At 41.5% G+C, this 14,245-nt stretch overlaps 1 protein-coding gene across 3 annotated transcripts in view; it reads left to right on the top strand.

Moving 5' to 3' along the window:
• EYA2 (EYA transcriptional coactivator and phosphatase 2) overlaps positions 1 to 12,377 on the top strand; it is a 309,526-nt gene extending 297,149 nt beyond the window's left edge. For all 3 annotated transcript variants that reach the window (XM_078651875.1, XM_078651877.1, XM_078651876.1), the window contains exons 14-16: positions 1,608 to 1,729; positions 5,462 to 5,562; positions 11,483 to 12,377. In XM_078651875.1, coding sequence (XP_078508001.1) covers positions 1,608 to 1,729; positions 5,462 to 5,562; positions 11,483 to 11,563 — 304 coding nt within the window. In that variant the 3' untranslated portion in view covers positions 11,564 to 12,377. The remainder of the gene's footprint in view (positions 1 to 1,607; positions 1,730 to 5,461; positions 5,563 to 11,482) is intronic.
• Positions 12,378 to 14,245: the final 1,868 nt, after the last annotated feature.

Here is a 14,245-nt window from a genome sequence, read left to right as displayed (position 1 = left end):
ATGATAGAAATGTACAAAGCATCACATATTTCAATGAATTCCAGTTTATAAATGCACAGAACTTGTATAGATGTATTTGTTTTTTTCATAGTGCATCTGCATTTTTAGGTAATGTTCACTAGACATCTTAAACTCTAAGGGTCGTATTTACTTCAGGTTAAGCCATGAAGATGACCATGACTTAGCCTGGGTTTTCTGCTGGCTTGCAGCAGTAATAGCAATATCTGTCTTTAATTGGGTCAGTCTCAATTCTGCAGTTTCAGACCTAAGGGAGTCTTGAGGCAAGCTCAGTCTGGGGAAACGCCTTACTAAACAAGCATTAGCCAAACCAATAGGTCCTTATGCATTTTGATTCATGACAAAGGGCCTGATTACGAGTGTGGTGGTCTTGGAGTGGGCCCCCACACCGGCTCCCTACTCCAAGACCACCAACCCCAAAGTCAGTCCACCCGCCGGATTACGAGTTGTAATCCTGGCGGGTGGTCCTACGGTGGCAGTCCCATGAGGGTGCCTTTCTAAGGCTCATAAGAGAGCCTTAGAAAGGCATCGCCAGAGGAGCGCTGCAGCCTGTTCCTGCACGGACAGAATGCACAATGTTGTGCATTCCTGTTCATGCAGGAATAGGGGGTGCAAAATTTCAGGGGTTACACCATGTGCCCCTCTGCATGCACCCCCGGGCATAGAGGCGACAGGGGGCCCTGTAGTGCCCCCTTAGTTTCCTCACCGCCACTCTTTTCATGGCGGGCTCACCGCCATAAAAAGGGTCCCAGTGAGGAAACTTGTAATATGCTTGACTGTGCTACAGCAGCACCGCCAGCATATTACACCCTCACACCGCTGCGGGATCAGGGATCCCCGGCAGTTGCGGCAGTCCCACTGCCGTATTTGTAAACGGTGGGTGGTCCACCAGTCTGGTGTTCCAGAGACCGCCGTCACGGGTTCGGCAGTACCATGGACCTCCAAACTCATAATTATATAATACCAGCATTTGGAAAGCGCACAGCTACCTCCGGAGAGGTGTCCCGGGGCTGGGGGCCGTCAGGAACCACATGGTGCTGGGCTAACCTGCCGCCAGTGCTGGGGATTGAACCGTGAACCCCGTGGTCCGGAGTCAGGCACCCTGGCTGCAGCGCCACACCTCTTCCACAGAGGCCCAAAACATTTAAAAGTAAACCTGTTGCAATGAAAAAACAATGCAAGCGGGACATAGTAGGTAAAATGATACACCAAATAGTCAATAGCATGAGGTGGAAGCAACATAGGGCCTTAATTATAAGCCCCTTGTGCCGTTGGTATGTCACTTTTTTCCCATATTGAAAGTGATGCACCGGCAGCGCATGGGGCTTGTATATAAGCCCCATAGTCCTCTGGGTGCAGCCATAGTCCACTCCTTATATTTTAAACTATTGGTAGCAATAGAGAGGAGACAGCTGCATTTTGAAGGCTGGTCTAATCAGACCATTGTTTTCTATCTTACAGCAGTCTCGGATGTTCCTTGACCAAGCAATTCTCTTTTTTCTTTAGATTAATGATAGAATAATGGGGGGGGGGCGGTGGTTTGAAACACATGATTTATCTTTATTAATCAATGTTCTTTCTTTCTTTAGACCAAACTGTGTTAATGTATTAGTCACTACCACTCAGCTTATACCAGCCCTGGCTAAAGTGTTGCTGTATGGACTAGGCACCGTCTTTCCTATCGAAAACATTTACAGCGCAACAAAGACAGGTAAGAGTTAATCTGTCTATTACAGCCGCTAATATGAACGAAGTGCTTGAGACTCAACATTTGTCCTGTTCTTTTTCTATAAATATCAACAAAGAGAGGATGTGTTAGAAGTAAGAGGCAGATAGTGTCCTTAATGCTCTCTCAGCAGTGAATTCATTGTACAAGCTGGATAGTAAAGGTGTGAGATTGACACAAACATAGTCAACCTTTGACTTTCTGTCTATGAGCCTTTCAATAGATAAACTCTCTACAGATAAAATATTGGGTTGGCTTGGAAAATTTCAGAAAGATTTTAAGCGAGTGGATCTTTATTTTGATTTTAAAATTCTGCTATACATCTTGTACAACGTACTGCTTGCAGCTGTAAGTGCATTGATGTAAGTTCAACAGGGCTGAAAACTCCAGTGGTAACGCACTCCTTTTGGCAGATTGCTTCAGATACTCTGAATGACAACCAAGAATCAAAGCATCATGGATGTCAGAGAGGGGAGAGCACCCATTTTCCATTTATTCCCCATTTTATTGTGAAGAACTAGGCCTAATTGTCTAAATGTTAATGGCAGGCAGGAACACTAGTGCAATGGATAGTCCTTGCACGCCTTAAAATTTCTGGTATCATTGTGTCAGCATATACACACTTGATGACTGCGCCGTTAGCAATGAAATGTGGGAGTAATCTAATGAAACATTCTGGCATGGCATGTTTTCTGTGTGCATCTGTGCCTCTGATGTTGTGGTACTATCATCACCTTTTGCGTACTTAGAGACTGACTGAGCTGAGTCGGCATGCCTTTTTTTCATGCTCATTTTTTTTTTTTTTTTGCTAATGCTACACAGCATCAAAAAGCATTTTGCACTTTGCTGATGCTGCAAAGCATGGACACAAAACAATGGCAAAACCAATTGGTTTATGAGGTGAGCCTTATTGGCTTTGCCAATGCTTGTTAGTAGTTGAACACCACACAGTCATTTTATGCTATCATTAGCCTGCACAGAGAAAGTATTACAAAAACACTCCCAGGCTGCTGAAGCATGTTTCCCATGCAATAAATGGGAACTATGCAGGCATCAGCTGCTAGTGGGATGTACTTCATCATTCCTTTCGCAACAAAGTATGTGCCAGTTGTCGCGCGCATTCACATAGTGTCCAAATTCGGAATAGCATTGCAACCATTGCCATAATGATTACAGAGTCAGCGTGGTTCCTACGTGCCTGATTCATCAGTTTGCTTCACAAATCTAAATGTCTGGTTATTTATATGGTCGTGGAGCAGTTAGCCATTTTCCTTGGCAGGTATTTGTTAATTGTCAAAATAACTTGCCTAGGATGATTTTTTTTTTATGAATTAGAGAATAATAGTTGGAACTCAAGAATTCTGGACCTACAGTTAAAACCTAATAGCTAGATAACATACTTGCCCTGTGTTATTTCATTTGTGAGGTGGACGATCAACAAAGTAACATGCAATGCTTAATTTTAGCCGGTGGTTTCCCATGCTCGGCACCGGAACTTAATTGTCAATACCGACCCTTATGACAGTCTGGCACTGCTTATCTAAATTAGAGATTTAACGGAACAACAGTTGTTTATTATTTCATTGAACATTAAAAATGACTAGTATCTGCTGCATTAGCCATTATTGTAGCTTTGGAGTCTGGACTAGTCTGTAATGTCATACTTGTAGGGTGTGTTGTTTAGTAGTTGTGTTGATTCTGTCACTGTCAGCATGTATAGGGGCAATGATCAGTGCAAGCAGTAGTGGCCTCTTGACAAGGGTCCTGGCACGTATTGTTTTACAAATTAAGCACTGGACATGGACAGCAGAGCCAAGCCATGGGTCGGCTCTGACTTTAAGAGCCCGTGCACAAGCCGAGCTCTGGAAATAGTTGGCATGTAAATCATGTAACAAGGATCAAAGAATATTACAAGTGTCTTAAAAATTCAGGAAAGTGTGTTTCTTTAATTGTGTGGGAGGGATTCACCTAAGTACATCAGATTATTGGTTAAATATTTATTTAAAAGGAGAGTTTTTAATAATAAATGGGAACACATTTCTCTCCCCACCTTTATAACAATACTATTACTGAACTAAGACCCAAGTCAGGGCTCACATGCACCCTATAGGTGGACTGGATTTATATTCTAGATGGGGCAAAATTAAAGACTATTAAATCAAGCACAAGACAAGTTTTTTGTACAGTACACCTCCTGAACTGACCTACTTGAAGGTCCTCTCATATGTGATAAAGATCTAAAAGAAGGCGCAGTAAAATAAACTATTTGCGTTGGGCCAAGCAATGAAGCTATAGTTGATCCCTGATAACTATACTGTGCAAGGTTAAAGTTTTGTACTTAATTTTTGGAGGTTGAGAACAAAGCAGGCGTAACAGGCAGTCAGAGTGAACATTGTCCAAGGACACTAGAGCGATTCACAACTGACATAGACCACATTACACTTTCTCTTTTCATCATGGGTAGATTTGTTGGGATTCTCAGGATGCTGAGGCAAGGCAGGGATTCAAGCCCGGTTCCTCAAGATACATGGTTGGCAGTTCTAGCTGCAATACTACATCATGTCCCATAAAAGCTAGTCACTTTTGGGGTCGAGGTTCCAAGAGGACCTCGAGCTGAGCCAGAGCCAGGCATCGGGTTTGAGCCTGGCTCGAACTTTAAATGGCTCGCCCATCTCTGAGTTGTAATGTTGAATTTATATTGAGCTTCATACTCCGGACGATGCCGCGCTGTGCCCGGACGACTTGCAAATCCAACTTCAGCTGCTGGTGACAACTTCTTTTCAAACCACCCAGAATTCACATATTATACCATGCCTCAGATCATCATTCACAGCTTACTCCTTCAACGTTGCATCTACTCATACGAGGCAGATAAGACCCACTACAAACGGGTAATTGGTATATACCATGGCAGTCTCAAAGCTGCTCTACACACTTTCTACACCAACTCTATTGAAAAAGCTAACAATAATGCAAGGGAATATTTAGTATTATCTCGAATTTAACAGACCCCAAACATTCCGCTCTCCCTCTGGTGACTAGCACTACTCTCTGTGAGCATTTGAGTAATTTTCTTGAAGACAAAATACAAAAAATACAGGACACTCTAATATCAAAACAAGCAACTTTGCCTCAGGACATTACCTGCCCCCCTCCTTCCCGGGGCACAGGACTAGATGTCACATTCCTTACAGGGCAGATATCCTAGCGCCGGGACACTCGTAGAAGCTGCGCACTTTGTAAATCTCACAATTCATTCATTCATTCATACGAGCAAGTCATTTATTTAGTGATTTTCCATGGCAGGACTCAATGTATGATTTACCTCACTTGCCTAAGTCGAGGTGGTTTTCAGATCTGAACCCACCGATTTTGTAACTACTATGAAATAGGTTGTCCTGCTTATATGTACTATGTAAACCCCTGTGGATGTTAAATAAAGAAATATTATTGTCAAGAACCTTATGCAGAAATACAGAAAGGCACTTCTCATTTAGACTACTTGTATAACACAACATAAATTACATTGTATTTCAGTTACAACATGCGTGTGTGTGTGTGTGTGAGTGTTTGCGTGTGCACACTGGCGCCTGTGTGCATTTGTGCGTTCACGCATATTTACATCTAGAGATTTGCAACAGATGGTAATTTTCTGGAAACTATTTGTGAATGAGCATCGGAGAAATACTAACTCTTCACATCTTTTCTATCATTCAGGGAAAGAGAACTGTTTCGAAAGAATAATGCAGAGGTTTGGAAGAAAAGCAGTGTATGTCGTGATAGGTGATGGTGTTGAGGAGGAGCAAGGAGCAAAAAAGGTATGAAGCTTTCTGGTACTTAAGTTCAGTTTCAATGCACGTCAATTTTTCCTTTATTAGAATAATGAATGAGACCTAACCTAGAGCTGGTTTAAATTATGTTAACTGTAAATCCACGTGTTTGCCAAATCACCAGCATCTTGAACAATTTCCTAGGGTAAATCCTTTCTCATTACGGGGAGTTTCACTCATCACTTATGAGTCCCACCAGGACTTTCACGCATTTGTTCTATAAAATAATCCCTTAATATGAAAGTTATTAAATGAAAGGAAATGGGCTGTTATGATTTCAGCTGAGATATTTTTTAAAGTTTGTATTTCTAATCTCCCACTTCCCAAATGTTTCTGGGGCAACATTTCTGCCGCAGTGAATATTCCTCAGAGTGCTGCGACTGGGGGGCACTCAGAGTTTTTGGAACAAGGGTCATTGTCTACACTGTTATACAACTTGCCGCACAATGCCTAAGGGCCACCGCATGACCTCAGTTCCCATCCCTTTAAGGGTGACCAGGAGGCAACGTTTGACGTCACATTCTGCAAACCGAGACTGCATCTAACAATGAAGAATGGTGGGGAAGGATGCAGGATACAAAAGTTAAGATTAAAAAGGAAAGGATGGCTTACTGGTTGAAAAGATAAATAAAAAAACTAGATATGGAAAGTAAATTTGAATGAAAAGTTTCAGCGATGAGGATTAAGTGTACCACTCCTTGCTGCTGTTTGAAGGTGGCTGTAGCCGTGTGCTAGTCACCATGTAGCGCCTGGTACACGGTGCATGGATGTGTAGGGGGACACCATATGTGCCCCCAGGACCACTTAGCAGTGGCCCACAGGGGCCCTGCTTGGGGCCCACAAAGTCCGATTCCATCTGCCTTTTCATGGCGGTCGAAGTGCCATGAAAAGGCAGTCAGAAAAGGACATCCTAATCCCTACGGCACTCAGGCGCCGCCTTTCAGACTGCCACCCGCAAAGGATCTTGGATTTTGTTGGAGATGGCGGTCTTTTCCCCAACCTCTGCCGTCCAACTGCTTGCATTAAAATGCATGTCTGTCAGGCGCACCATCACAAACTGTCTGTGGCGGTCCACCTGACATCAAAATGAGGCCCCTAGTGGCAACAATTGCCCACAGAATTATAGTACCACAGGCAAATTAGAATTTTGAACCTGCAGCCATTTTCTAGGCTTTTTACAGCAGTTTCATATCATCACTAACTAGGTGGCATCAAATTTCTGAGTTGGTCAGTGATACTGCATTGGGCATCATCACGGTTTTGTGGCTCAATAAGCATTTCAAGTCATGTGCAAATTTTACTCTGACAGTGTTTTTCTGTGCGCCTATTTAATATCTGTTTTTAAAGACTTCAAAGCACTTAGGGCCATATTATCAAGAAAGGGCGATACATTATCGCCACTTTTATCGGCAGGAAACTGCTGCTAAAGTGGCGATAATGGGCTTGAAAATATGCCCTTATGAATTCCCATAGAAGCCCAGGTTCTGGTGTAAACCTAGGCTTCTATGGGAATTCACAAGGGCATATTATCAAGCCCATTATCGCCGCTTTAGCGGCAGTTTCCTGCCGATAAAAGCGGCGATAATGTATCGCCCTTTCTTGATAATATGGCCCTTAGTTTTGCAGTTCTGGGCGGTGACAAGCCTGTTGTATTACTGTGTTATTCCCCATTCCGACCGGAGCTCGTTGTAGAAAGGGAATACAGCACCAAGGAAAATATTCACTCCTGGCCGTATCGTTTTTTTTGTTTTTTTTTTGTTTTTGTGGCCCATGTTGCCGCCCAGATAATAATGTGCTCTCGTTTTCTATATCTGTGGAGGAAAATAACAGGTGCACAGATGTACACACAACTCGAGGTTAGGACATACAGAGCTTTTTCGCGCTGTCCGTCACAAACAAAAATCCAGCAGGCCCGGATTGCTCTGTCGAATTAACCTGCCTTACAGATCTCCATTTTACAAGAGGCTTCACGTCATGAAGTCTGAGACCTCAGGTGCCTGGATAACTCACTGCATTGATCTTTTCTCCAGAGGATGCTAAAGTCAGCATGTGGGGCCCCGCGAGGAGGGTTCCCGCTGGACCTATAGGAGTGAAGTGACGGAAGACGAATGTTTACGACAGCCTCGCGCAGCTCACTTCAAAGTCAGCGAATCGGCGTAACCAGCGTCATCAGAGACCTCACGCTGGCGCGAGCGTCGAGACCGCGCCAGGGTTCAGCGCTCCTGGCAGACAGGTTCAAGAGGCCTGCGGCCGGTGTCTCCACGCTCAGGGCCGTCGCCCATTAGCAGGAGCACTCTTCCCCAGGCCTGTCACGGATGTGATGGATGAAAATCATTAGGAAAGACTTCAAAACACCTGAGCTGTATAAAATATGGCGCACGGAGACATTCCCGGTTTTGCCTGTGGCACTCGGATTTAGTGAGACGTTTTAATTCACCTGTCAACCGGTGATAAATTTACACGCAGCCTCAGACCACTTAGCTGTGCACAGCCATGTGTTTGTTCAAAATAAGAAAGTAAAACTCATTTCAGAGCCAGGAAACCTACCTCGAGGACCAAACAGATCAAAGCAGTTCACTAATGGCCACTTGTCCTCTCTGTGTGGCTAGTGAAAGTTCTGGAATTGCATTTTCAGCTACCCATGCTTGAATCCTGGGAAAAGCCAACATTCTCAAGCATGGAAATGAATATGCAAAGACAGAATGCTAATTGGGATCATGGTTACCACCAGCAGAGAAGGCATTATATCAGTTGTTATGAACTAAAAGTCATGAACATTTTATACAAGCTCAGCTCAGGAAATACAGCACATCTAAAGCTTTCATGATTCAAATCCTGATTACCAGTTACAAATGTTTTTTTTATACACTCCAGGTGCAGGCACAATGGTTTTTGGGTCTGGACTCAACCGCTACAAAGAATGTCCCACGTCATTTTTAATCAATATATTTTCCCTTGTTTTATCCTCTAGAGTCTAGAGGATAAAACAGACTTTTGGACACTAGGTTATATGGGTCTAGAGTCTAGACCCCTATAACCCAGTGTCCAAAAGTCTGTGTGCTTCTAATTGGATGCAGCACAATGAATGCATGCACTAGCGAATTGGAATTTCCAGCAGGGCTGCGCTCTCTTGCAGCAGAAACACTCTATAAAGCCAGTCGAAAGGGTCTCTTCCAACTCTTCTCTCTCTGCTGCTTATCAGGACAATCAAGCACTGATGATACCTTTTATGGAAGGAAAGTGTAGGTTTGCCCCAGATGCAGGCCTTTCCCCATTCAAGAAAACGATTGTTGTACTTAAAAGTTTTATAACTGGGGTAGACACTTGTACCTCTCTGTCATACAAACAAAGATTTTATTTTTCGAACACGTTACGCGTTTTCTCTTATAGGAACCACTAGGCGTACTATCTGTTTCTTACGTGAAGAAGTGCCAAACATCAATGGAAACATAGGCCGCTATTTTCAGAAATTATTTAAACATTCTAATACATTATAGAGAGCCATGGAATGCATATAGACAGTGATGTAACCTTCAGTACTTAATACACAGTTGTCGCTAGTATCACAAAGAAAGCAAAGCCTACCCGGGTCACCGCAAATGCACCCACCTGCAGGAGGGCAGAGGCCTCAAATTTGCCAAAAGGGCAATATCTGGAATGTGATGATATTCAAATTTGCCTTTTCATAGTTTACATACATACTCCTACATTACTCTTTATAATTATTGACTTGTAGGATTGGAACTATCTGTGAGTCAGTATTTCAACTGTCAATAAAAAAAAAGATGGTTATAAATGGAACCAACGAGGCATCATCGTCTAAACTCAGTCCTACTTTGCCATTTCCCCTACTGGAGTTATCTTCTCAGCACACGTCTATGTCCCATAATGCACCTGCACTGCTTACTGCATATTTGCTTGTGGATTAACACAACTGCAAGCCATAATCAAGTCCTGCCTATCAAGAATGTATGTCACAATATCCACTCCCAAATATCGACTTACAAATATATCATACAACCAAAATATTGACTCCCGAAATATCATCATGGTAGGTAACAATTTATTACTATCTCCTCCATCAGATATTTCAGGCATCAATTTGAGTAACTTGGTATTTTGATCACGATATTGTGGCATAACACTCCCCATAACTAATGATTGTTCATAGACACACACCTACCACTCTTCACTACATTCAAGCCTATGTCCGTAGGTGTTCTGAGTAATGTAAAGCACCGCATAAAAAATTGAAATTTAAAGAAACGGAAGAAATTTTGTTATGATGATTGCGAATTTTCACTGAAAAGTAGCAAAATGTATTGGTTATCATTGAAAAAATCCAGAATTCATTATTAGTGCACACTAAGACTTTTTGCCTTTGTCTGTGGTCTGGCTCTAGACTCAATGGCTTATAAACTCCAGGAAACGTTTCACCAACAAATGTGCATTTAATTGCCACTGAAAAGTGTTTTATGTAAATTCGCCAATACATATTAACTATGGGTAGTGTAAAAACCTGATATAGTTTTACTTTTGGTGGGTCATATAATCGAGCCCAGTCTTCTGCAAGTAATAGGTCACATGTCCCCACAAAACGAACTAAGCTTGTCTAGGACTAGACCACGAATGTATATTTTGCAATTACCCATTCCACTGACCCATTGCATGATATGACAAATATCCCTCACATGGCATACCTTAAGTATGCCCTCTAGTGCTGTATACTTCAAAGTGGCACTACTCCTGTATGCGTGTAGTTGAAACACAATAACATTTTAGTATGAATTTAAAGTGGTTATATCAGTTGATTACCAAGAATTACAGATTTAATTAGTATTGGAGGCTTTGTACATGAGCAGTTTTCCCAATCTTATGGGTGTGGGTATTGGTGGGTCCAAATGTTGTTTGACACTGGCTGACTACGGAGCCAAGTATTTTTAAGTCTGGCCAAGACATTTTGGGCTATTCACAAAGGTAAATTTGCACATGAGTAGACGATGTGCACATTTACTTTTACATGTTGTAATAAATGTACTCCTTTTGGGCTGTTCACAATTTACAAGTGTACATTTACTACAAAGTGTAAACTTGCATGTCTCCACCAGGTGGGTGAAGACAAATATATGTGTGTGTGAAGTAACTACTAGTAACTGTTCACATGTAGGCAGCGATCTCCCATGCTAACGTATGGGGAAAAGTAAAAAAAAAGTTTAATTAAAGTTAAAAAAATCAGTGAATATGCTTTTATGTGAATTATTAATTTAAATTAATTTTATATGCATATTTCAAATGACGTTTGTATAATTTTACATTAAAGAGATATTATTAAACTATTGTATGCTAAAATAAAAACTACACAGACACAAATTCAACTTATATATATTTTTAAAAGTTTGAAGGTAAATTAATTTATTTTAACATTATTTCCCATGGGTGGGTTTTTTAAGTTCCTGCTTCCATTATTTCTATGGGAGCGTGATCAATAACATTGGTTGCTCAGTGGTTAGCCATGTGTGGTGCAGAACTCACTCGAGTCTTGAGCTGGAGTATATTTACAGCTGTGTATTGTTCCTTGTTGGCCCTTAGTAGCTATGGAAACACAGTTTATGAGTTAGAATGGGCCTATTGTGTGTGCATGTACCTCCCTAAATCCCTCCCCAAATCCCTCAATATCCCTCCCTAGGCACTTCCTTACCTTCCTAAATGCCTCCCACTTAGTAGTAGGTATTCTGCATTATGTAATGCGTTTTTTTGCTGAGTATGCTCAGACTATGTGGAGACTTTTCTCTGTGTTTGGTTTACTACATTTAATCACACTAAAACAGTTATTTTCACTGTTGCACTTCAGTGGTATTTTCTGGATTTTTACACACCATTAAAAGCTAATTTTCAACTTCCATTTTAGCACAACATGCCTTTCTGGAGAATTTCCTGCCACACTGACCTGGAGGCTCTCAGACATGCCTTGGAACTGGAGTACTTGTAGCAGAGGAGAAGGTCTTCACAATGGGCTTCACCACACACCAGGAATCTAGCTGAACCTACTCTGCAATGCTCCAAAGTCAAAAACAGTGTGCAGACTTTTATCAAGAACACTGTCCGGTCCTTGAACCACTGTCTCATGGAAATACAGATTTGTACTCCAAGAAAACAGGCCTTCGGTGGATCTATCATAATTTCTTTCAAGACGCGCTGGAGCAAAATGGCTTCCCCGGTGGATCACCCAGCTATGACGCTAAAGAGACAGCTTATAGCTGGAATAGGACCTGACCGCGAAGGCACTGGCCACATTGACTCTATATAAGCAGAGAAAGGCCATACTTTCTGGGTCGACCTTTTAGCTTTTTTGCTTTTGGATGGGGAAAGGGCATGCTAGATATTGAACTCTTGGGTACGCTCACTGGACAATGCATTACCAAATGCAGGACTCATTGGAAATAAGAGTGAAATATTGATTTTCTTTTGTATTTTTTTAATTTATGAACTATTCTCATTACTCTGGTATTAAGCTCTTGTACCTGTGTTTTTAACTATTGGGGGTTATACCGTTCTAATTTAATAGTTCTTTCCTCCCAAGACAAACTCTGGGGACAATCATGTTATGTACATTAGTAATGACGTCACTTGGGCTGTTGGTAAAACTTATAGTTGTTTTTTTTAACCATTAAACAGATGGTAAGTGGACTGTGCATGTGTCTACACTGTGCCTTATGCTGCCATCTTGATTTATTAAAAATAAATGCAGTATGTTGTCATGAATGAAAGGCATTAAATAAAACTAAGTTTACATTTTTGGGGAAACTAATACCTGTCACCTATTCTCTGTTGATTCCAAAACAATATATTTAATTTTTTGAAATACATTAAGTATTCAAATGTAATGCTATTGCATTAACTGCAGAAATGATTCTATATAAATGAGTTGATTTAAATACCTGCTTACTGTGCATTAGGTTACTTAAGGTAGTACTGTGTACATTACAGTGAAAACTCATCATTTTGAATACCTTAAATGAAAAAAAATCAGTGGGGCAGACATTCTTCCTCACAAGGGGAAGTCTCCTGTGATATCACTTGATCTGCACAACAGTCTTAGTTTGACCACTTCCATTAGAACCAAAGAGGCTGTGTGTGGTCTAGAAAATACATTGGGAGGAAATGGCTGGTGCACTCACGATTGGTAGCCTACAATGAATCCAAGCCCGGCCCCTTGTCCACCATGTGACATAAAAAATTAAACGCTAATAGACTTGACTACTACCAACACCCTTCTACCATCCATACAACAGAGATGTAAAAATGCTGCATAACGATACAATGAGCAGCTTTGCATGTACTGAATGAATGGTACATGTGTAAGCCTACATGGACTAAACCAATAACATTCATTCTGGAGCCTACGTTTAGGGCTAGAGGCTACAAATGCTCAGCTTGCACGACATTTTCACTATGTCTAGCTGCACGAGGAAAACGTGTGTGGTTAAGTGGCAGATTTAATGTTTGAAATCTGGTTCTTTGGACAGGGGAGGACACTTGTACAAATCCAAACCACACGCACGTGGCCCTGAGAATAAATACATATTGTGCTATAATTTCCCATTGGATTTAAATTGAAAATGCATGTAGTGAGGTTTGGGATTATTTCCTTGTTGGCAAAGCGGTGGTAGTGTTGTGAAGGTGTGCAGGGAAATATTTGCAGAGATTAACATGAAGGAATGGTCAGAAGAAGATAGGTTAATGATAAGATAGGAGTGTATCAGCATACCTCAAAGTAGTATTCAGTTCAAAGTAGTGGTATGGCTGTGAATTTGTGCAGAATATGCTTTAATCAGTGAGTGAACACAGTAGGCCAATAATTTGCCGATTTTAGTTGAAATCTCTGAGACTGAGGAGTGGGGTGGTGTATTTGCCTTTGGAGAGGCACAGTTTTGCTTGTTGGAAGAATGCAGATTTGATGACAGCCGGTAAGGAGGCAAGATGTAGTGGTGCCATACATCAGGAGGAATGGAAGATTCATGTGGTGCAAGATAAGGGAATCTGGGAGGTAATGAAATGTCTTGGAGAAGGTTGACCAAAGAGTAGTGATAAGTAGGTGGTTACGTTGTAACAGGACTGTATAGAATGAATTGATAGAGGTCGTTTTTGTATAGGTATAATAAGGTGGGGGTACCAAGCGGTTTGAAGACTAGGTTAATGTTCCTGCAACTGAAATTTCATGAGGGGGGGGGGGGGGGGGTTCCTGTATGAAAATAAAGATGATTTGAGGTTTTTAGTAGATTGTATATTATGCACAAAGTGGGATATGTCTCACAGAATTCAGGAGACTCATAGTGAGCGAACTGGGAAAATTTGGCAGAAAATGGCATGAATATTTGAGGATCATTTAGTGGTATGGGAGGATCCAGGAAATTTTCTCTAGTGATGACTGATTATTATTCTGAATGGCGGTATGTATGGTTTGTGAGTAACATTACTTCTGAGGCTCCAAAAGAGTTTGTGGTTGAGATTTTAACAAGGGAAGCCACCAAATAAAGATCCTGATTTATATGTCTGGGAAAACAAAACAGTAACTTGAGATGCATAAAGTGAAGAATCACAAAACGGCATAGTATAATCGGAGTGAAAAAGGTTTCATACGAAGCTTTAACCGATTATTTGGTGAATATGT

The sequence above is a fragment of the Lissotriton helveticus genome, chromosome 7 (genome assembly GCF_964261635.1).
Source record: "Lissotriton helveticus chromosome 7, aLisHel1.1, whole genome shotgun sequence".
Classification (NCBI taxonomy): domain Eukaryota; kingdom Metazoa; phylum Chordata; class Amphibia; order Caudata; family Salamandridae; genus Lissotriton; species Lissotriton helveticus.
This window is presented reverse-complemented; position numbering and strand designations above follow the sequence as displayed.